This window comes from Podarcis muralis, chromosome 2 (assembly GCF_964188315.1).
Source record: "Podarcis muralis chromosome 2, rPodMur119.hap1.1, whole genome shotgun sequence".
Classification (NCBI taxonomy): Eukaryota; Metazoa; Chordata; class Lepidosauria; order Squamata; family Lacertidae; genus Podarcis; species Podarcis muralis.
Window position 1 is genome coordinate 11,379,473 of NC_135656.1, and position 24,561 is coordinate 11,404,033.

General features: G+C 44.8%; 1 protein-coding gene across 3 annotated transcripts in view; it reads right to left on the minus strand.

The window, feature by feature from the left end:
* Window positions 1-2,101: 2,101 nt before the first annotated feature.
* Window positions 2,102-24,561, minus strand: part of LOC114586197 (unconventional myosin-Ia-like) — a 58,371-nt gene continuing 35,911 nt past the window's right edge. For 2 of the 3 annotated variants that reach the window (XM_028709279.2, XM_028709289.2), the window contains exons 17-29: window positions 23,116-23,342; window positions 22,556-22,756; window positions 21,407-21,500; window positions 20,257-20,406; window positions 19,577-19,645; window positions 16,503-16,589; window positions 14,536-14,610; window positions 12,320-12,454; window positions 9,797-9,903; window positions 7,936-8,068; window positions 6,175-6,327; window positions 4,553-4,680; window positions 2,102-3,445 (exon numbers count right to left, since the gene is read on the minus strand). In XM_028709279.2, the coding sequence (XP_028565112.2) occupies window positions 3,322-3,445; window positions 4,553-4,680; window positions 6,175-6,327; window positions 7,936-8,068; window positions 9,797-9,903; window positions 12,320-12,454; window positions 14,536-14,610; window positions 16,503-16,589; window positions 19,577-19,645; window positions 20,257-20,406; window positions 21,407-21,500; window positions 22,556-22,756; window positions 23,116-23,342 (1,683 nt within the window). In that variant the 3' untranslated portion in view covers window positions 2,102-3,321. The remainder of the gene's footprint in view (window positions 3,446-4,552; window positions 4,681-6,174; window positions 6,328-7,935; window positions 8,069-9,796; window positions 9,904-12,319; window positions 12,455-14,535; window positions 14,611-16,502; window positions 16,590-19,576; window positions 19,646-20,256; window positions 20,407-21,406; window positions 21,501-22,555; window positions 22,757-23,115; window positions 23,343-24,561) is intronic. The other variant, XM_077923868.1, reaches the window with a different exon arrangement.

A 24,561-nucleotide genomic window follows, 5' to 3' on the forward strand; every position in this document is an offset into this window, starting at 1 on the left:
GTGATGTGTAAACACCCCACAAAAAAAGCAGAACAGGATGAATGGTGAATCAATGGGTTGTTGGAGGAGCTCCCAATCTGCTGTTCTGTCTAAAATCCTTTGGTGGAAGCTTCCTATTGAAACCATTTCTACATTTGTAGCTTATTGACTGGTTCTTTAAAGGCAAGGAATTTAACCACGCTTAAATGGCGGCCATGCTAGGTCTGTCCTCCACAGTGTGATTCCAGCTTCACATCATGCGTTCACACACACTTGTGAGTGGTTAACGTGCACTACAACTGGTCATTGTGCACATTCCCCAGGCCTCATGGACAATGTGCTTGTTCACAATTCTGGATACAGATATTTAACTCCAACAGGCTGTGGGGAAATCTGCAAAGGTTGACTGCATTGTGTACATTGAGCAATAGGAACATTATCTTGTCAGTATGCATAGTCTGTAATTAGCATGCCTTTCCTTGACCGAGTCTGCAATTTACAGTCCTTGGGCTAATTGTTGCCCATTGCCTAACCTTATGTGGCCTACAACATACTGGTCCATGGATCAGTCAAACAGCAGGAAAGGGAACTACAGTACAGATAAATATCAAGCTCTTATGCAATTCAGTTCCCTTTTCACCTCTCTCAACTGTTCTCCAGTCAGCAGAACCGCACGAGGGGGCTTACAAGGACAGTTTTAAACCTTCCCTTCCCTCTCTCTCCCACAAGAGCACATATTTTGCAATTGAGAGTGCAATCCACTAAGGGTTTTTCTTAAGACATCAGAAGGCAGCCCTGTTCAAGGAAGTTTTTAATATTTACTGCTGTACTGTTTTTAACACTTGATTGGGAGCCGCCCAGAGTGGCTGGGGAAACTCAGCCAGATGGGCGGGGTATAAATAAATTATTATTATTATTATTATTAAGCAATCACAATCACAAACGAAACTCCCAGTTGAAATGAGTATCAAGTATGTAGCATCTAAAACACGGCTTGGTTAGGAACCAGGGAGTGAGGCCCCTTATCAGATGTTCTTGGCCTAACACGCATTCAGAGCCTTATTGCAGGTACTACCCAGAGGCGCTAAGAGGATCATTATACACCTTTAGGCACCAGGCAAAAACGTTCCTCTTTAACCAGCCATTTGGTTGACTTACATCCTATGCCCTTTTAAAATATGTTTTTGTGTGGGGGGTGGGGGTGGTACTGGGTTACTGTTTTTATTTTTACTAGGTATTTTGTGGTTTTATATCTTGATTTTATTCTGTGAACTGCCCTAAGACCCCTGGGTATAGGGCAGTATTTAAATAATAATAATAATAATTTAATTTTTAAAAAAATAGGATCCAGGAGCAGTGACCTACTTACCCAGTGGCACCTGACAGAAGAAGACTGACGTTTCATGTAGCCAGGAAGACATGGCGCAAACTGAAAAGTTTGAGGCCTGCTCATGTATCACTAGAAGACAGGCAAGGAAAGGCTGCAGAGGCCAAAATATGGTTCAGCTGAAGGATTTGAGGCCTACTCCTGCAGCAGTCTCTTTGCAGGCCAGGAAGGCATTTGTCTCCAAGTCTTTCTTTCCTCCTGTCTGGGTAACCTTCCTCAGCTGTTAAATCTGCAAGTCCCATGGTGCTTGACCACTTACTGCTATTAAGCTTTTTCCTATGCTCATATAGGAGGCAAGTTTCCATCAGACCCGTGAGATGGGGAGGAAAAATTTGAAACTTTCCCTGCCCTTGTACTGTTCAGCAGACCTGGCAACAGCTGAGCTGAATGGTGAGGAGGAGGCTGAACTGCAGGAAAAAGTTTGTCTTTTATCATTAATTGCTCAAATTATCCCCCCTTTAACGTATATAGCTCCAATCCCCATCCAGTTTCATCCAATCAAAGCAAAAGTATGAATCAAGCAGCACAAGGACACAATGGGAAACTACACTAAGGTATATCATTCCCAGGCTGGTGAGGGCATTCAAACAGCAGTTCACTTTGGATCAAATGAAAATGATGTTCTTGTTGATGATGATTGGAAAAGGAAACTCCAAAATGTTGCAGCTGCTTTAAATCAATGTTACAATTGAAATGTTGCAGAATAAATAATAGAACACAATGTAAACTCAGCTGTTTGGAGTTAGAAGATTTAAAATACATAACTTTATTTAAGGGGGGAATATTACAGCTACCTGCACATGCTCTGGCAGCTTCTGTGCAAGGTTTGGCGAGAACCTACAAATGCTTGGAGTTGAGCTATTGGACACATTTAACCCTGAAAGCTTGTTTAATGTTCTTCTGGGTCTTTACTGTCTAGATCAGGGGTCAGCAACCTGCAGCTCTGGAGCCGCATGTGGCTCTTTTACACCTTTGCCGCGGCTCCGGGGCGGATACTAGCGAGGGGAGGAGGCGCATTGTGTGCCCCGACACTCCCCACTGTTTTAAATGTCGCAATGGTTTTGCGGCTCCCAGTTGTTTTTTCTTCGGTCCAAGTGGCTCTTTTTGTCTTAAAGGTTGCAGACCCCTGGTCTAGATTCTTGAAGCTGATCTTCAGGGTCTATTAGCAAAACAAAAGCACATCTAGTATCATTCCAGGTTGGGGATTCAAAAAACTGCTCACTTGGGATGAATTCAAGATGGTGGTGGAGATTTTTAAAAAGCTATGTACTTCATTGGTTGTGATTACTTTCTGTTACTAGTAATAAATCAGAAGCGCAGAGGTATTTTGAAGGATGACATTTGGTCTGATGAAACACAGTGTGTAGAAAGGAGTTTCAGAGAGCTGTTCAAACTCACTCCAAGAGAAGCTCCTGGCCACACCTTTAAGAAAACAGATTTGAGGTTGTTGTTTTTAAAAGCATTCCAAGATTCTGTAGGTCATGTGCTGGGAACCTGATGCTCCCCAGATGTTGCCGGACTGCAGTTCCCTGTTATCAACATCTGGAGGGCCACAGGTTCCCCTCTAGCCCAGGGCCTAAGTAAAGAGGCTTTAAATTAGGGGGAAACGGCATTTCATTTCACTGGTGTGTTTTCCTGGTGCTCACTCTATGTTCTCCAGTTAAATAAGAGGTAAGGCTTCTAAAGAAGAGAGGAGGAGTGGCCATTTCTGAAGAGGTCAGTTGTAGCACAGGGACCATTTGTCATTGGCACCTATGCCAAATGGGGAAACTGGCATGTGTTATTGATTATTGAAAGCTTTCAGATAGCTGCCCCTGAGGTGGGATGTGAGAGACCAAGAATATTGAAGCTGCCAGTGAGCCAAATCTTGAGTCACAAATTCCCACTTCCAAAGGCCCCCAGGAGTCCATTGTCGTTCCCTCTGGACAGGCAGTATCCTTCTGTCCAGATTCTCCTCAGTGGACTAACACCTCCATTCGATGGCTGCCTTTCTTTCTGCAGATGGGCGCTGCCCCCTGCTTCTCAGCTGTCTCTACCACCTTGACAGTGATGCTGCTTTGCTTGAACTTCACCAGGAACCTGTAGATGACCAAAGGAATCTCATGTTAAAAGATACACCTGCTCTTCACAGTAGCACTTGAGCTTGTTTTCTAGTGTTTCAGACACCAAACCAAACTAAACAGAAATGGCTAAGAACGGAGGAAATTCGAAGACACTGCAGCAAGGTTAAACCAGTTTGAAAACAAAAGTGTTGCAGAAAAATCACAGTGGAACCTTAGCCACTGTATTTGGAGTTATGCGGTTTTAAACAAATTTATAAATACATTTATGTAAAAAAAATTAACGGAGAAAAACATTGCAGCAACTTGCATGAACAAGTCCTTGAGGTTTGTACTACAAGTCCCATCAGCCACAGCTATCAGACGATACATTTAAGCATGTGACTCCCTGCAAAGGATATTGGGAACTGTAGTTTGCCCCTCACAATGGTTTGATTTCCAGCACCCTTAACAAACTACAGTTCCCAGGATTCTCTGGTAGAAGTAGGATTATTTGGTAGAAACAAGGCCACATTATCAGGGGTACAACTGGAGCACTCACTCCAGAGCTGAGGCCTGTACGGGAAGAGGGCGCAGGCTCTGAGCTTTCATTTTAAAAAAATAGTCTCTGACCTTCCTGGAAGGAAAGTTATAAATGAAGATGGAGATGGTTTCACCACTACCAAATAGATATATATTTTCTCTGCCTTTGGTTTTGGTATATCGCCAGCACAGATGCCAGTTAAACATCGGTAGATCTGTGTTTCTGTGGATCAACACAGTCTTTCAGCATTCTTCCCATTCCCCCCTGCAGAAAAAGAATAATCCCTCACAGCCTGTCAAATAACATGGTGGTTCTCTCTGGAAAAGGAAGATGAATTTGCAGAAGGGCCATAGCTCAAGAGGCAGAGCATTCAGTTCCCAGCACCTCCTGATAAAGTTGGGTATGTCCCGTGCATGAAACCCTGGAAAGCTGCTATCAGTCAATGTAGACAGTACTGAACTAGATTGACTAATGGTCTGATTCGGGATAAGGCAGCTTCCTATGTCCTTATGATGCTTTGGACAAACTCCTAAACAAGAGCACCAGTGCTTGGTCCAAATCTCCCCCTCCCCTTTCCGCCTACTGCTAACTCTCTTGTCTTACTCATCAGCCACTTGGAGCTTTAGTTTTTGCTTTGTAGCTTCCAGCACGGTCTGGTGGAGCCGGGTGACTAGTTCAATCAAGTGGTCACTTATAAGCAGGAAGTCCCCTTTGGTACCCGCTGTGGAGGTCTGCAAAAGGAAGAGACATTGAAACCTTATGGAGGCACCATCCTAGTCTTTACTCTAGCTTACAAGCTTTAGCACTTGCTTCCGTTATGTTACCTAACCACTGGCCACCTTATAAACCAGCCCAGCATTTCTAAAATAGCTCTGCAGAACCCTGGGGTTCTGTGAAGTAGTCCATGAGGTTCTGGTGGGGAAAGTGTTGCAATAACGGATAAGCATACACAAATTGTGATTTCCACTGCGCTGAAGCCATAGAGATTAAGTGCCCCACTCAAGCAATTGTCGTCCTTCCTTCCCTCATTGCACTTTCCAAGGGTTAAATCAGTAGCAGCTAGCAGGTGGCGCAGGCAGGGCAGTGTTGTGCTGGTTACCAAGAGTTAGAAGAGCAAGGCAGCAGTGAGACTGGTGTGGTGTGGGCACAACGCTCCCCCCTGCCTTGCCCCTCCCCTTTGCAGTGACATTGGGAAGCCTGGTCAACAATCCTGCCCTGCCCTGCTACTGGGTTTTGCCACTGCAAAAAAATTCAGAACCACTGAACTAGCCCATCATATGCCTCTGCCTCCATAACAGCTACTTACTGTCAAGGGAATGGAAAACAAGCCCATCTGCAGGACATTGGCCAAGGAAGTCTGCCCACACTCAACTTGCATTTCCTTTGGTCATCTGTGGTGCTTCATAACTGGGACTTTTGGTTCTTTTTGTATACAGGGGGTGGCTTATTCCCCCAAGTGGTGTTGGAAAACCCAGCAATCTTAGCTAAAAGGGAAGATGGGATAGGAGCTAGGGATTTTTATGGGATGAACTGTTCTCCAATCTTGATCCTTGCAAGTTAGGCCAGTATGGAGGAAAGGAAGGTTAGATATGATTGCAGAAGACCTTTCTAATGGCAGGTGGCTATAAAGCTGCTGGTGTGATTTCAGGACAGGTAGTGATGGGTGGGAGTGGGATGGCAAATCCTTCTGCTGCTGATTGCTTTTCTCTTAAACCAGGCTTTGACACTGCAAACAATCCTGTTAAGAAGAGGTGGGGGTTGGGGGGGGCAACAGGCTGAAGAAGGGGTCCCTGCAATTCACTGATGAATCTGTTTAAAAGACAGGGCAATCCATGTTAACTCGGAAGAAAGTTCCACTGTTCTCAGTGGGATTTCCTCTCAGTTAAGTGCATATACAGGACTAAAGTCTAAGAATTCTCTGTTTGAAAAGTGTCTCAGCAGCGTTTCCTTTCATTAAAGTGTTCTTCAATTGGATTTGAAAAAGCTACATTTGAAAACTACACATTCAGAGCCCACGTTTCCAGACTTGTGTGACATTTCAATTCAGCTTTGGCAGGATGGCGTTAACACCTTCAAAAAAATAATAATTTTGCATTTTCATTTTGCCTAACCCTGCCACAGGGGTTTCAGAGGGAGTCACGAAGTAGCAAATTGGCTGCTAGGATCTTCCTGGCCATTAAATTGTCTTGGTAGCTGTCAGGCCACCGCCGCCACCTTCCCAGTACCTCTTTAATGTGCAGAACAAAGAAGCCATCTGCATAGCGGCTGACGGAGACACCGTTGATGTCGCTCAGGGTGATCACTGTTTTTGGCTGGGCAGCCTTGGGGTCTGCCAGGATGATGTGGCTCTTGGTGAGAAGGAAGATTCGAGGAGAGGCCTGGAACAGAGAGAGGAGGAAGGAAAATTGCCACCTTGAACCCCACGTGACAGGCTCTTAAGGACAGAAGAAAAGCAACCCTGCTGATTCATGCCAAACGTTCACCTAGTTCCGTATCCTGCTTCGACACTAGTCAGCTCATTGTGTGCAGGCAGGCCATGAAAGCACCAGCATCCCCCCTGTTGTTCATCCCAAGCCCCTGTCAACAGAGGATCTTGCTCACGTATCTGACATATTGAGGGGTGGGTGGGTGAGTTTAAGGCAGGGGTTGTCAGTGAGTCACTGGTGGGCACATTGGCACCCTTGGGGTCTTCTCTGGCACCCACAAAGCCTCTGAGCCTCCTCCCCCAAACTCAGTGCCCTTGGTCTTGAGGTGGTGAGGGTGCTTACTTTAGGAAGTACACAGAGCTGAAAGAGAAAGTTGGAAGTCGGATGCTCTGTTCCACAACCTATTTCAGCTTTACGTGCTTTTCAAGGCTCAGATTCACCCTAGCAGATCTGATTTTCATGACGATTCCTTGGAAAACTGAATTGCCAGAAAATAAAAGGCTCTCTTGTGACACAGTTTTTAATCGGGATCCGCCATTATGAGACAGACTATGTTGCGAGATTAATAGTCAGAGGGGGAGGCGAGCCATTGCTCTGTTATCATGATTGTATTCTAAGTTCGACTTGGCAAATCCTCCCCTGAAAAGACTGATTTATGGTGCAACCTGTCTGGGAAAATTAATGAGCAGACGCTTAGATTTTATTTCATCAGAATTGAGAAAGATGGCACCTGCCGCCTGAGCAAGATTTTTGGATCAGCATGTGAAGATTTACTGCAAACAAAAGACTTACCAGCTTTAAAAAAAGGGAGAGCCTTACAAAGTTCACACAGAAGCATAACAATGCTTACTTTAACTCGCCTGTGGAAACAACTCAGAGGCTATTAAGAAGAAAAAGGATAACAACAGGAAGATCGAAAGATGGGACTGGTGAACACTAAAAGCAGCAGAAATATGAGATGACTGGACCCTTACTGAACTCGAAGCATGGGAACCCCCAACAAAAATATATAATTTGGCAAAATATTTGGAGTTTATGATATGTATTGGTATAATTTGGAATAATTAATGTGATATGATTGGATTGTTAAATGGAAATTTAATAAAAAATATTTTTTTAAAAAAGGAAAACTGAATTGCCTGTGTGTGTGTGTGTGTGTGTGTGTGTGTGTGTGTTATCTGTCTTTTTCTGGGCAAGGAGAGGCAAGTGCTTTCAGTTACAAAAAAAAAATCCTAAAAACGGGCCTAAAAAGGTTGGTGACCCTCTGCTTTGAGGTGCAAGAGACTAGATAAAGGTGCTTTCAGACAGGGGCTTAATCCTGCAAACAGGCCGTGCTGGTATTGCAAATGGGTCACTGGCAATGGGGTTTCGTTTCATTCTTTTAATGTACAATATTTTTTCCTGGAAAGGGTAAATTTGAATTGAAATTGGGAGGCAGGGGGAAGAAATATTTAAATATGGCAACGCTAGAATAGTGAGAAACCACACACAGGGTCCCTTGCTCTTCCTTTTGTTCTTGCTCCTTTAGGTGCCAGAGAGGTAGGGCAGGATGTTTCTCACCTTTCCATCACCTCGGTTGACCTTCCTCACGCTGTCGGCCATGACCATCTTGCCATCAGCTGTGGCTTGGAGCTTACGATACTTGGAGTTCTCCTTTAGACCCAGGTGATCCCCTCTGAAAGGTTGTGGGAGGCTAAAAGACACAAACCACAGGTTGTAATTAGGGAGGGAGGGAGGTAAATTCAGTTTCCATGTAAAGGTAAACCTATTTAATGCACACATTCCCAGAAAATATGCAAACTGAAACGCAGCCATCCATCTGAAATCTACATTTCTCTGAATTTTGCAACGATGTTCTCCAGCCAAGTAATGTGTGCAAAAATGTATTGTTGTTGGGTAAAGTGTGCATAGAAATATATATATTCATGAAAATAGCATACAAAGATGCCTTTAAAATGTATAAAAATGCTTTCTAAAATGCAAATTAGGAGCAATTCACACACAAAAATGCTGATGAATTGTCATTAGTACCCTCAAACTGATGTAGAAAAGTGGAGAACTAAAGGGAAGCACCGTATTTTTCACTCTATAAGACGCACCCAACCATAAGACGCACCTAGTTTTTAGAGGAGGAAAATAAGAAACAAGAAAGCAACGGAAAGCCCCTTGAGCGAAGGAGGAGCGCTCCGGCTGTGCTCAAGAGGCTTTGCGTGGCTATCCCTGAAGCCAGAAGAGCAAGAGGGATCGGTGCGCATGATCCCTCTTGCTCTCCTGGCTTCAGCGATAGCTGCGTAGCCTGCATTCACTCCATAAGACGCACACACATTTCCCCTTACTTTTTAGGAAGGGGAAAGTGTGTCTTATAGAGTGAAAAATACAGTAATAGTTCTGTTCTATTCTTCCTTGGTAAGGCCCCACTTGTGTCCAGTTCTGGGCACCACAGTTTAAGGATATTGACAAGTTGGAAGATGTGGAGATGTGGAGAGGAGGGCAACCATGATGATAAAAGGTCTGGAAACAGCCTTAAAAGGTCTGGAAACAGTTGAGGGAGTTTGGTGTTTTGCCTAGGAAAGAGAAGACTGAGAGGTGATACAATAGCCTTCTTCAAAGGGCTGTCACATGGAAGATGGAGCAAGCTTGTTTTCTGCTGCTTCAGTTGGTACCAGTGAATCCAAATTACAAGAAAGGAGAGTAAAATTAAACATTAGGAAGAATTTTCTAATGATAAGAGCTGTTCAACAGCGGAACAGATTCTATCAGAAGGTGGTAGACTCTCCTTTAAGGTAAAGGGTAAAGGGACCCCTGACCATTAGGTCCAGTCGTGGCCGACTCTGGGGTTGCGGCGCTCATCTCACTTTACTGGCTGAGGGAGCCAGCGTACAGCTTCCGGGTCATGTTGCCAGCATGACTAAGCCGCTTCTGGTGAACCAGAGCAGCGTACGGAAACGCCATTTACCTTCCCGCCGGAGCGGTACCTATTTATCTACTTGCGCTTTGACGTGCTTTCGAACTGCTAGGTTGGCAGGAACTGGGACCGAGCAACGGGAGCTCACCCTGTTGTGGGGATTCGAACTGCTGACCTTCTGATCGGCAAGCCCTAGGCTCTATGGTTTAACCCACAGTGCCACCCGCGTCCCTTAGACTCTCCTTTACTGGAGGTTTAAAAACAGAGGTTGGATGGCCATCTTCCAGGAATTCATTAGCTCCGACTCCTGCATTACAGGAGTTTGGACCAGTTGATCCCTGGGATCCCTCCCAACTCTACAGTTCTATGATTCTATAAACTTAAGGTTGGAAAGAAGAAAAACACAGAGAGGTAGAAATTATCAGATACACTCATCCCTAATAGTAATCCACAGCAATCCTAATGGGTCAATTCCAGTGCGACTGGGGTGGTGCTAGCTCCTGTCTTTGCACTCACCTTTTAGGGTACAAACTCTTCTTGCCCCGGAAAAGTTCACTGGCACACAACTTGTCCTGGAGGGCTACTTTTCTCTGAGGTGGCAGCTGATCTCTGTATTTCTTGCACTGCACCAGGAAAGCAGAGAGCAAAGGTGGTTGCAGGTAAGAAGCAAAAAGGGAGTCAACATTGCAAACTCCAAAACATACCCTATTTACTTTAGTGAGGAAAAACATACACACAAATTTACTTCAGTCACATTTGCTTCCAAAAAAAAGAAAGTTTCAAATTATTCTTCTGCTTTGATTGCTTTTGTTTCTTTAAAAGCACTCCCAAATATGAATGTTCTTGCATTGAGTACTTCCCCACCCCTCTTTTTTGTTTTTGTTTTTTGTTGTTGAATCTGGCAGGCAAGGCCATGATTCTGCTTTCTGTGGTCTTGTACTCAAAGGGCAGGAAGAGCAGCCAGGCTCAGGTCCATGTCCATTGGTGGCTGCATCATTCTACCTAACAGTAGGGCCGGCCCTGATTTTGTGGCTTGTGCTTGGCAGAAGGAAAACACCGCTAGGTCTCCCCAAGCTTCAAGTGACATGGGCCAGTAAAGCCTGTGATGACTGAGTGAAAGTGATCAACATCCAGTTGACAGCTGGGACCACTTCAGTCATCTCTAAAGCACCATGTGGTGACAGTGCCCTATATTGAGATTGTTGGGCTGTAAATATGTAGCCACACTGTACACTGTAATGATGGGAGAGGAGGTAGACACTGGATGCATGTCTGGAAGGCATGGTATCCTCTGCTATGTTGTGATTAGCCCTGCACAGCTGTGCCTTGAAAAGGCAAGGATTTGGTAGCTGTAGCAGCAACGGTTCTACTTATGTGCAGCACCCACATGCCCTGTGGTGGGATGGGTCCAAATAAAACCTAACATTGTTTGCCTGGAAATTTATCCATAAAATAAAACATTAGTTTAAAAAGAAAACTCAGTTCAACTTGCCCAAGTAAGCAAAAGCTCACTCCACACCCACACTGTCACTTTGAACCTTGTTTGGTCTTGCAGAGACAACTCTGGTGCCTCAGCAAAGGGTGTTGGATGTGGAAGCAGCTGTTCTGTGATTCCTGTCAACAACGTGGGCGGCTCACATAGTATCAGAGGCACAATGAGAGGACAGATGAGGAAGAAATTTGTTTCCGTTTGCATTTAAAGGAGACGCTGTCAAATTTGCACTTTCTGAAACACTACGAGGACTGAAACAGCCACCCTTCAAAATTTGTGCCCATTCAACTCAAAATTTGTGCCCAGGCAACTCTCCATCCAATCAGTGTTTACTATAATGCATATATTAGGGGAAAGTATGCATAAAAATGAACATACTTCTTCAAAAATAACGTACAAAGGTGCCTTCTGTTAAGGAAAACTGCTTGCAGAAACATGCACATTAGTTAAAACTGCATATAAAAATGTGTTTAATTAGGAGAATTTTATACTAAAATGCTGGTGAACTTCTGCAGAAATGAGCGTAATGGAATTAAAGATTGGGAAAATGAGAAACTGAGAACCAGGATTGACAGATTCTTCCATTCATAACTGAGAAGGAGGGAAATGAAGAGACAAATTGGGGGTGGGGGTGGGGGTGGGGAGTCGCCCCCTTTCCTCTTTTCCACTCTTCCATCCTATCACAGTTTATTGGAGCCCCTCTCCCACGCAAAATAATTTGCAAAATATCTCCAGGGCCACTGTATTTGTTGGCCCAGTAATTATATACACAGGATACCAGATGCCAGTAGTCTCAAAATTGAGGGCGCTTCCAGACATCCTGCTTATTGCACATTCATCCTGATGCGTTTGAGATGAGGTTAGCTGCTGCTGCACCAAAGCCAGGGTTATCGCACACTGCATTTCCTCCGACAATTTCCCTATCACAAAGCATTTAATCATTTGTGGAAGCAGGTTTGCTGTGCAAGGCTTCCATATCGACTATAATTTAAGGTCCACAAATGACAACACCTTGGAAGTCCCAAGTCGCAAGGTGGTTAGATTGGTCTCAACTAGGGCCAGAGCCTTTTCAGTACTGGCCCCGACTTGGTGGAACACTCTGTCACAAGAGACTAGGGCCCTGTGGGACTTGACATCATTCAGCACGGCCTACAAGACAGAGCTGTTCCGCCTGGCCTTTGGTTTGGACTCAGTCTGACCCTTATGTTTCCCTCCCCTTATGATTTTGATCTATGGGCTACTATTAAAATGAGGCTGCATTTTAAATTGTATTTTAACCTGTATTTTAAATTGGTTTATTATTATTATTGTAATTTTACTGGTGTTAGCCGCCCTGAGCCTGGCTTTGGCCGGGGAGGGTGGGGTATAAATAAAATATTATTATTATTATTATTATTATTATTATTATTATTATTATTATTAATTGTGCAACCTGAATTTGTCAGAATGTGATTGAATCCCAGACGAGAACAGTGACAGTCTGGAAGCACCCTCTGTTTCACTCTGAAAGAATTACGGATAGAAATGAGCCATAATCCCACTCTAACCCTCCAATGGTGGAAGATCTTCTTCAGTTCTTCATTGGGGCCTGTGAGAAACTTGTATGGAGCTGGCGGCCAAGCCTGGTCAGTCACTGTCATGGATGGGAGGTTGTTCTTCAAGCCCAGGAAGAATTTTTGCACCTATAAGAAGGGAGACAGAGAGCACATAAACCCTCAAGGCAATGTTTCCCAGCGTGGGCAATACTGCCCCCTAGGGAGTGCTGGAACAATCCAGTGGATGGGTTCATGGAATAAAAATAAGGGGGCAGTGGAATAATAAAGAAAGAAGAGATTTTGGAGGGGAAATGTGCATGTTTCATCTGTTGTGTAATGACGCTTGCTGCCAGGTCAGCCGCCATTGCAGGACGGTGAAGACACCTCGACTGGATTTGGCGGTCGTGCTGCAGGCAAGGGGGTTTCCCTGCTGTTACGGAAATAAGGGGCACATCTTTAAAGTTATTAAATGTTAGAAATATTAGGCCTGAATGTATCCTTTCAACTTGACAGCTCAGCTTTCAAGCTTTAAAAATCATGTAAAATCAACTCCTTTGCCAGTTTCCTCCATTCCAAAACTATTTTGCCCTTGGAAAAAAGGACTCTTTCCCCTTCCACCTCCCTAAGCGTGAAGACATGTATACACACCTCCTACCCCAGGAAATGCCCAGAGGTGACAATTGCTGGACTCATTGTTCTCCAAGGGAAGCCAAATCTCATCACCGGACTTGCCTCAGGCTCCAGACATGCAAAGGAAGTTCTATTGTACTTTGGGTGGTGGCTACTTAATACATGTTTGCCTGTGCTGATCTTATACTTGGGTGTTGCCCTGACATATCTGTCTGTGCTAATCTTGTGTAACCATCCCCTTTTGTTACACGTTAGTGATGTAGCAATGATGTATTGATGATGCTGTGTGAACTGTATTCTGGGATATGATGGCAAAGTTTTAAAAGTGAATGTCGCCCCATGCTCAGGGTTCTTACTGCTGTTTGAACCTGTTGTGCAACAATAAAGGATCTAAGTCTACTGATTCCTGTTTTGCTCCAGATTACTTGGCTGGAATTTCCTTTTTTTACTGACTCCATGGACCCGCGGGGGACTTGTACCCCGACGAGCTGGGCTGTTGAGTAGTCTCTCAACCCAGAATTTTCTTTAACACTGAGCTTGGGTGAACCCCTTTCAGCTTCACCCAGGCCCGGGAAATGGATTGCTGTTTGCCTGCCTATTTAGCCATTGGCAAATTTACTATGTTGTAGGACATGGGTAGAAATATAGATACACAAAAGAACACCTATTTGTCACTGCATCTTTCTCTTTGTTCATTTAAAGAAAGTAGATTTCTAGGAGGGCTCTGAGTTTTGTTTTGTTTTCTGAAAAGGGGGTGGTAGGCCAAATAAGTTTGGGAACCTCTGCCTCAAGGCATCTAAAAGGGTTGCATGCACATTATTAGTGTGAAGGAGCATTGCTTTTATGGCAAACAAACAACTACTGCTACCACCTCCTCTAGCCTGAAAGATGGAAAGGCCAAGGATTGTAGCTGAGACCTTTTGCATGTAAAGCCATGTGATTTACCACTGGGCTGAGACCCTCGCCCTGAATAAGCACTGTGATTAACTCTTCCTTACACAGCGCATGCCTGCCTGCATTGATGCTAACAACAGCAACACTTAACAGTTAAATTTATTGAGTTCCGCTACCCCTCTGAGCGGGGATGCGGGTGGCACTGTGGGTTAAACCACAGAGCCTAGGACTTGCTGATCAGAAGGTCGGCAGTTCAAATCCTCATGATGGGGTGAGTTCCCGTTGCTCAGTCCCTGCTCCTGCCAACCTAGCAGTTCAAAAGCACGTCAAAGTGCAAGTAGATAAATAGGTACTGCTCTGGCGGGAAGGTAAACGGCATTTCCGTGCGCTGCTCTGGTTCACCAGAAGCGGCTTAGTCATGTTGGCCACATGACCCGGAAGCTGTACGCCCTCGGCCAATAAAGCAAGATGAGCGCCGCAACCCCAGATTTGGCCACGACTGGACCTAATGGTCAGGGGTCCCTTTACCTTTACCTTTTACCCCTCTGAGCTCAGTGGGCTAGTACCAATGTCACAGTAAAAGGGCGGGGGACTCATCCTGACAAACAGCACTTTCATTCAAAGGTTTAAAAGCCCTTTCCCTTTTCTTGCTACGTTATTTCTTGCATATAATTTTAGAACTGGGCCAGGAGGAACATACTCACCAGACTCGTGTAGATAAACTTAGTGATACGCTGAGAGGCCCCAGAGCGGAAATACTTCTTGTATTCCTTCCGTGTCTGCAAACAGACAAAAGCCCTGCTTGGTGAGCGTGCTGAAGTCCAAATAACATCTGAAGAAAAGAAGCTGCTGTGTACCAAATAAGGCCATCCCACTTTGCCTGTTATTGTCTATTCTGACCGGCAGTGCTCTCCCAAGCACCAAGAAGAGATCTTTCCCTACCTGGTCCACAAGGCCTCTTTTTAACTGGAGATGCCAGTGGATGAACCCAATACCTCATGCATGTAAAATAAAGTGTGTTCTACTGAGCTATGGCCCTTTCCCACTTTGGAATCAAAGAGGAAAAGGCTGAAGCAGGGTGAGGAAGTATAAACAAGAATGGAAGGCACATCCAGGAGGTTTTCGCACAGTGACAATAAATAAATAAATAAATCTCTCACCCACAAAGTTTCCAGCTGATAAAAGCGAGAGGGGGTCAGCTTTTGGGATACTCTCTTTCCTTATAATCTCTCAGTAATCCTGAGGTTTGCTCAATAACATTGTAAAGCTTTTTAAACAAGGTTATGAGGGGAGACAGGGACACGGGTGGCGCTGTGGGTTAAACCACAGAGCCTAGGACTTGTTGATCAGAAGGTTGGTGGCTTGAATCCCCGCAATGGGGTGAGCTCCCGTTGTTCGTTCCCTGCTCCTGTCAACCTAGCAGTTCAAAAGCACCTCGAAGTGCAAGTAGATAAATAGGTACCACTCCGGCGGGAAGGTAAACGGTGTTTCCGTGCGCTGCTCTGGTTCGCCAGAAGCGGCTTAGTCATGCTGGCCACATGACCCGGAAGCTGTACGCCGGCTCCCTCGGCCAGTAAAGCGAGATGAGCGCTGCAACCCCAGAGTCAGCCACGACTGGACCTAATGGTCAGGGGTCCCTTTACCTTTACCTATGAGGGGAGACAGTTGGTCTGCGGAAACAAGGCATGCTGCTTTCCAGTTGACACCGTTCTTGCTCTGCTCCTTAGCAGAGAGCAGGCATACTTGAGCAAGGGAGATGAAAGTCCAGATTCAGTGGCTGAAGCCACTGCAAGACCCTGTTCTACCTCAACTCAGGTAAGGTTAGCCCCAAAGAAACAGAAAATTGTGAAAACAGCTTGTATGTGTGTGTAAACTCACATACACACACGTGGTTGCAATGTCTGTCAATTCATATTATATTGACAAACAGCAGGTCTCTCAAGACAGCATCTTAAAAAACTTACAAACTGCAAACTAAATTCTTAGGATTGTAAAATTGTAGAGTTGGAAGAGACCCCAGGGGTCATCTAGTCCAACCCCCTGCCATGCAGGAATACTAAAAGAGGCACTCTCTCCTACGTGTGAGTAAAGTGGGCAGAAATGCCTCTTTTATGAGGCTGCCCTGCTGACTGTTGTGTGTGCCTCCTAAAAAACAAAAATGTTTTCTCTGTATAGAATGCTTGTTTCCTCCCCTTATATGCTGGTTTTTGTAGAATTAAACAAACCAAACAATTAATCAACTCTGTGTAACTGCTTGGCTGGCAACCCACGTAGGAAGACCTATTCAGAAAAACTAAGGACTGCCAACCTAGCAGTTCGAAAGCATGTCAAAGTGCAAGTAGATAAATAGGTACCACTGTGACGGGAAGGTAAACGGCGTTTCCAACCACATGACTCAGAAAATTGTCTGTGGACAAACGTCGGCTCCCTTGACCAGTAAAGCGAGATGAGCGCCGCAACCCCAGAGTCGTTCACAACTGGACTTAACTGCCAGGGGTCCTATACCTTTTCTTTAAGGACGGAAAAACTAAGGACCCACAAAATAATTCTTTTAGAATTACACCCTGGGAAATGTCATACAATGTGGGTAGATATCCTAGCTATGGACTGCAAATGGATGAGAAAAGTGGTGAGGAGTAATTGACATGTTCACCAGTGGCATATTTGTTACCTGATAACCTCTCCAGTAAGCAGTAATGATGGTGGCAGCATGATTGCGGCTCTTTTGTTGCTTCAGCTGCCGTAGGAGTTTACGAGACTGTGGAGGAAGGGAGGGGATAGATAAGAACCCCAAAGGAGCCCAGAAAAAAAGGGAGGGGGACAGAGAGGCAGGGAAAATCAAATACAGTGTGTTTTTTGTCCTAGCTGACACAGTAGATCAATCAACAAAAGCTTCAAGTTGATTAATCAGTCAGTAGGGAGCATTTTCAACTAATAAGGGCAAGTTTTTCATCTATGAGGCTGATACGCTATTTTGTTTCTGGTGAGTGATATGGAATTTAGCAAAAAGTAAATAAAGTTCTTCCTTCCAAAAATGGTTAGTAGTGTGTTTATTTATGTGTTTACAAGAATGTGGAAGAAGGTTATGGATACAGAAGAACCCCATGGCAGTGAAGGTTGACGGGGGAGAACCCAAATAAGGTGGGGTTTTTCCCTTATGGTGACAAACTTTAAAGCAGCAGATCAATCAACTAAAGCTTTAAGTTGATTAATCAGCAAGTAGGGGTCACTTCACAATCAGGAAGGGCAGTTTTTTCATCTCTAAGGGTGAAAATGACACACACCTTTTTTGATTTTTAGGGTGCTTTGGTTCTTGCTTATTACTTCTAACAGGGAATTTAAAGTCAAATGAATAAATGTGGTCTTTCTTTCCAACAATAAGGAGTAGTGTTTGTTTATTAAATTGTGTTACACATCCAATATGTCATAAAGACACCTAGGTGGAATATGTTTTGTAACATGCATCTGTCTATAAATTTAATCTAGTAACCAGTTAAAATGATGATCAATTAACTTTTTATTTTATTTTATTTTATTTTATTAAAAAAACACATTAGTCAGCTGGCAGCTTAAGCTTGTAACATATGGACTGCAACTATGGCATGCTACTTTGCACAGATAAGAGGGGTTTTTTAATCTCATGCAGCAAGTTGCATCTTTCATCAGGAGGGGAAATTCTACACGCAACGTCTTGAAATGTGATACCCGTTGCAATAGGCCACTCCAGACATCTTTTTATTGTACATTCGTGATGATTTGTGCACATGATGCTCTCAGAGCAGTCACACACCATCTTCAACACTGTCTGCAAAAGTTTTGAGCTAGTCACACTACTTCAGGCTTCCTCGACCTCGGCCCTCCAGATGTTTTGAGACTACAAATCCCATAGTCCCTGACCACTGGTCCTGCTAGCTAGGGATCATGGGAGTTGAAGGCCAAAAACATCTGGAGGGCCGAGGTTGAGGAAGCCTGCACTACTTCATTTCTGATTTGTGCATACCCTGTAATTTCCTGATGAAATCCCATTAACTTTTTTGACCACAAATGTTGGGTTTCGTTCTGTCCTGGTTTTGTTTTACTGTAGCAATAGAATGGTAGCATTGTGGGAACATCACAGAGCAAACTAAAGCAGAATAAATCCACCACTAATTCACTATTACTGTGTCAAGAATACGTTGCAGAAGACAACCACAATAAAACAGCAGTCTGGAGGGGACACCAGAGAACCTGTTTATTGTGCAATCATCCTATTTGCAGAGACATTAGATGACGCTGCCTCTTTATTAAGCATTCGTTCTAATTTGTTTGCGAAGGAGTTAGATGACTTGTCAGAGAAAGTATTAACCCCACATTTTCCAGTCACGTTCCTTATTGTAAAAAAATATGATCTTTTAGGGAAGTAGGTTAGTTATGTGATAGCTCCCAATCAATTATAACTGTGTGGCCTCAATTTTCCAGTATGTAATTGAATCCTACCCCAAAATAATAACCGTCTGGAAGTGTGCATAATCATCTGAATTCACCCAAAGAAGCATGCATACAGGAGCAAACAGACACAGAGTAGGTCCCAGGGTGGGGGGTGGGGGGTGGGGGATTTCCCCAATATCCTTTCTCACAGTTGTGGGCAGTGAAGTTCTATGGGCCCATTGCACTGACAGTTCATTACAATCAGTTTAGCATTATTGGAATCTTATGCTGTTTCACATCAATGTAGGCAGAATGAGAGCAAGTGGAGCAGTATTTTCTCAGTCTCCATTGACCTCAGTTGGAGTGTTTTAACTTGTTTTGCTAGTGTAATGCTACTGTATTGTCACAAGTGGAGCTACAGTAAAGTCCGAGACAGCTCAGGATGCCAACTAAGCCCTGTTCCTCCCTACACTCTGCCACACACAGTCAGGTTTTGGCTCCTAGACACCACCAATACAACACCAGCATTGTGGTTATGCCACTACAACATCATTGGTACAGGAAAAGTCAAAGCCCCCTCCCCCCCATTTTGTAAAATCCCCATTAACCTCAATCCAGCACTAGTAATGGAAGATGGAGCAGCTTCACTAAGACCTAAAATTTTCTTGGTCATTACTAATAACATCTTAGACAACATTGGACATCATATACAGTGGTACCTCGGGTTACATACGCTTCAGGTTACAGACACTTCAGGTTACAGACTCCGCTAACCCAGAAATAGTACCTCAGGTTAAGAACTTTGCTTCAGGATAAGAACAGAAATCGTGCTCCGGTGGCGCGGCGGCAGCGGGAGGTCCCATTAGCTAAAGCGGTGCTTCAGGTTAAGAACAGTTTCAGGTTAAGAACGGACCTCCGGAACGAATTAAGTACTTAACCCGAGGTATCACTATATAGTTTTGCACTGAAATGTTTCCAGTTTGGCACACACACATGTGCAGCAGGTGCATGTATGTGCAAAGATTTGAAATGGCAAGGTAACTAAATCTGGGCAACAGTGTACAAACATATCATTTCAGCCTCATCTGGCTACTTAGCATCCGAGCCCCTGTTAGCCGTTCCTAAGTTGTCTGCAACTGACAAAAAATTCCAGGCTACTGAAGAATACGGGAGATTTTGTTGCATAAAATGATCATTGAATATATCACGTCAGGACATTAATTTTTTTTAAATAAAAATTCTTGCATATTATTTAATTACTTTGACTATATAAGTAACTGATCCCTAGAACCTTTAAAGGCCTGGCCGCAACCATATTCTGGGTGTCACCTGCCTCACCTTCCATCCTCGGACATAGGCCTGGATAAGAAGAGCTGACATTTTCATCTTCCCGTATTTCTTCTTTTGCTGCAAAATAAAACACTCACTTTAGTAGACAGACAGGCCATGAAGAAACAGGGAGTCATCAGTGGTAATTCCTACCCCTTTTGACTGGTAGGGTAGAAGGCCAGGAGGCCGACAGTAGATGGCGCCAGAGCCAATGACAGACAGGGCCAACTAATTCTAGTTTTGCGCGCGCACACACCCTCGTCTGACCTCTGTTAAGGCAACACTGAGACTATGGAGGAGGAAACTGACAGCCAGATCCACCCGCTTGATTGATTGAAAACAAGAAGGCAGCCTTGTGAGGGCTGCCACCCCGCCCCGTACGCCCCTGCTGACATATCAAGGCAGGTTGGAACTCGTCTTGGTGTGATTTTCACCTCTTGCCTTCAATAACTAGAACAAATATGGAAAGCAAATATTTCTTCAAACTGCATTGCAAATGCCCTTGTTGAACTGGAGCCAAGTATCACTCTGTCTAACAGCCTTCCCAATTCTCATGGATGCAAGCAAGACGATGATTTAATACTGGCCCATTATTGTCGATTTCGCAAAACACAGAGGACAGTGGGGTCTGCAAGTTAAAAAGCACCCAAGTCTATAAAATCGTACGTGTATCACTCTCTGCATCTTACCGCATGGCCCCGGTACCAGGCAGAGATAACAATTTGGCTCTTGCGCATCTGTAGAAAGTTCTTGCGGCACTTCCAGGCCCGGAAGGTTGCTTGGATCAGTGCAACCAGCTCCTGTATCCGCTGCTGGCGTCTCTCCTCCAAATAAAAAAGCTGTGAGGGAAAAGGTTGAAAAGCACCAATACAGGGTTCAGACCATGGAAGAAATTACAGCCTGATCTGCATTAACTTTGATGTTCCTTCATGCTCCTACCAGACAAATCCTCAGGGCCTAAAAGGTTAAGATTACCAGCTTCTGCTCCTTGTAGATTTCCTATCCTCAGGTTCCCACATCAACCAAGGGCATTTTGCACGCATAGGTTTGTGTTTTTAAATGGGTTTCGTAAATGCAACTACAGTGAAGGCTACAGTGGCCAGGCCACACGTTCAGTTGATCTTCTGCAGTCTGTCCAACTTTCCCAGCAGACATGTGTGCCACAATCTGTGAGTGAGAGGAAGATCACTTCCAGAAAGAGTTGGGGTAGAAATTAAACTCGGTTCACATTTAAAAGCAAATCAAATTTGCACTTTCTGAAACAATATGAGGGCCAAATCACAGCCATCCTTTGAAATTCACACTGATCCAAATTTTGTGATGAGGTTCTCTACGAAAGCGCATAATAATAAATACATGAAAATAACACAGACAAAATGATTATATTAGGGAAAACTAGTTCCAAAAATGTGTTGATTTATTGAGCATTCATCCTGATTTGTTTTTACACGTTTTCCCATTAATCATTTGCTTATCCCACACTTTTCATTGTGTTTTCCATGTCAGTTTCCCAACAGCAAAAAGTCCATTTTAGTTGCCCCCCCCCCAGTGGATTTGTTGCGCTAAGGTGATGGATAACTTTGAGCACACCTAAATTTCCGGTATGCAGTTGAATCCCTTCCCACAAAATATTGAAAGTCTGGAGGCATCTATAGACGAATATGGTTGGCTATGCAGTGTGGTGACATATATTTTGTCATGTCTTTCATTTTGTAACGCACACGCCTTAAGTGAAAAATATTTGGTGCAACCCTAGGAGCAACATTCATTCCTCCCACTAACTCCAGAAGAGCTGGTAACCATTGACCTCCCCTCTTGGTCCTAACATCAGTTGCTCACCGTGCGTGGCGTGCGGATGAAGATCTTGGTGTGCCCGTATGCCAGTTCTTTGGAGTCAATGGGCAGACTGCTCAAAAGGGCTTGAACACCATCCCTGCACCAGAAAGGGGAACATAAGAGATCAGAGATTGCCTAGCCACCACCTGGGCTCACTCTTAATTGGTTGGGAAGGCCACTCTATGTGTGTGGGAGGGGTGTTACTGCCCATGTGCCTAATGCCAAGCAACACTGCAGGTCTCCACCACAGACCAGGTCACCCAGCTGGCACAAGCTTGGAACATCCAAAATGCTTATGCCTAGGAGAGCCTGTGCATGTACACACAGTGGGAAGCTGCAAAATGGGGTGTCAGGAGCCAGAGTCAAGTGTAGGTCAGCAATGAAAACACAGTGTCAATGAAGTTAACTCTTTATTCAAAGAAACTAAAACAGTGCAGGCCAGTAATCCCAACTCCAAAAAGACAGTTGCAAGGACCAAAGATCCTCACCTTCCACTGCTTCCTAAGTCCCCTCCTTGGTAGGGTTTTTGCCAAGCAATCGTAGACTGTGTCCATGCACAATCAACCTCTGCTCTGCTCTTTTCATTTCTCTGCATGTTCCAAGAGACCAGGGTGGAGAGGGGAGCTGGTCGCAGCAGGAGGGGGAGACTCTACCCCATACTGCCTCTTGGCCCCCCTCCTTTCCAGCCTCTGAGCCTGGACTCTCTGCCCCAGCCTCTCCCTGCCCACTAAACTCTGCTTCCAACACCTCCTCCTCCCAGTCTTCTCCCTCTAACCAGTCATCGTTGTCCCACCACCAGTCCCCTGGCTTTGAGCTTTCTTCCCTTGGGAGTTCCCCCAGCTAGTGCCTCCCACCACTCCTCTGCATCCAGCCAGTCCATGATGTGGGATGACCCTCCAAAACCACCTGCATCTGTCCCCATCACCACACAAATGTGTAACATGTTTTCTTTCCAAGCAAAGCCTAGCCCAGCGGTCGGGGATCTCACCCCCAGCAGCCAAATGCAGCCCTCCAAGTTTCTCTCTCTAGCCCTGTATCAGCATTATTAAACCCTTGGATGAGTCCACTATGTGGATATTCTGATGATCCATTAATGTAACCACCAGGCTCTGATGGCAACCTCTTCAGCGCATCACAGTTTCTGTGTCCTACCTGGTGCTGCCTTTCCACTTTGGCCAGGTCTCCTTGGAGAGCATCTTGTAGCGCTCCAAACATGGGTCATAGAGCTGCCGATAGGCATAACCAGCCCGCCGAACACGCACATTCTCCAACAGGCCAAGGTAGCGCACCTGTGTCCGAACCAGATCATCTGTGAACACAGCAGCCTTTTTGGTGTCATTGGGCTTGATGCACCTGCAGCAAAGAGGACATCCTTATTGAGTGAGATTACTCTCCCATCTCTTTCAGCAAACTGGCTGGATCCAAAGGTAAATGTAGTAGCAGCCTCATACCCAGCAATGCTTGGGAATTCTGAGACATAAAAAAACCAGTGCAGCCTTTAAAGGTTCAGTTCATCATCTTTGGTCAAAATGGTGCTGAATTATATCTAAACATAGATGAAAGCCTGCTCCTTGGTCCTAGGAACCACCACACAAAATTTTGTTATGAGATCTTAAGAAGTGTCCGAATGCACAGAGAACAATCAGCTTTCCAAAATAAATAGATGTCTATCCACAGTTTCTCTCTCACACACACATACACACACAAATTACCTGATGTAATTAGGGTTCTTAGAATAGAGATTCTTCATGAGGGTGGCCACAGAGGCTTTGAACTGTGAACCAGCGGTGGGTGGACGCTTGAGTGAGGCTTTCTGGGGGTCCCCTTCAGGGAAGAGGCTGCGCAGGAGAACATGTTTGGCCTTCCACATGGCTTGTGACAGGTCTCTAAAGAGCAGGTCGTTGTTCTTCTCTATGAATCCGACCACATTGTAGGTTACCTGAGTTGGAGAAGACTCAGTGCCTAAGTAGTTCTCAGATACATTCCTAGTGAACACAGTGCATCACCCATTGATGGAGGCACATAGAAGGGAAGACTTCAAGTTGAAGATGAGAGAAGAGACACATTCAGATGGAAACAAAGTGCTCTGGCCCACAACCCAACTCCCATTCCGTCGTGGTTCCCAAGGGCCTCCCAACCTTTCTGTCTGTGCTAAAGTCCTTCTTAGAGGGTCAAGTTTCTCCTAGGACTGTCCAATTCTCCTTTTACTCAAGGGAAATCCACCACTACACCTTGCAGTATATTTTGCCCACCTGGGACTAAGATAGTAAGCATGTCTCTGGTCTGCACCACCTCAGACTACAAGTGGGGGCTCACATACAAAAATAGAATAAAAATAAAAATTACATATTTATCCACAAAATAACCTAGCACGTTCAAGAGAAGGTTAGGTTGAAAGCCTTCTCCCTACTTATATCTAGTCTTAATCCCAGGGTTGTGGGTCCAAGCCCCACATTGGGCAAAAGATTCCTGCATTGCAGGGGGTTGGACCAGATGGGTTGCTTCCAACTCTGCAATTCTATGTTTCTATGATTCTATAATGTATGGAAGTGAGAGCTTGACCATCAAGAAGGCTGATCGCCAAAGAATTGATGCTTTTGAATTATGGTGCTGGAGGAGACTCTTGACAGTCCCATGGACTGCAAGAAGATCAAACCTATCCATTCTTAAGGAAATCAGCCCTGAGTGCTCACTGGAAGGACAGATCCTGAAACTGAGGCTCCAATACTTCGGCCACCTCATGAGAAGAGAAGACTCCCTGGAAAAGACCCTGATGTTGGGAAAGATGGAGGACACAAGGAGAAGGGGATGACAGAGGACGAGATGGTGGGACAGTGTTCTTGAAGCTACCAGCATGAGTTTGACCAAACTGTGGGAGGTAGTGGTAGACAGAAGTGCCTGGCGTGCTCTGGTCCATGGGGTCACAAAGAGTCGGACACGACTAAACGACTAAACAACAACATGATTCTATAAGACCTGGTGGGTCTTCGCGAGGGATTTCACATGGAGGGAGCTCCACAGTTCAGAAACGCTTCTCTGCGTGCTGTCACACAGCAGTAATTCCCTTCACCTCACATGCTCCCAGCCACATTTCCCAAACCATCCCAAGGGATTCAGGCACTTCAGCTTTAGGAAACTATATTTTAACCCAGGGGTGG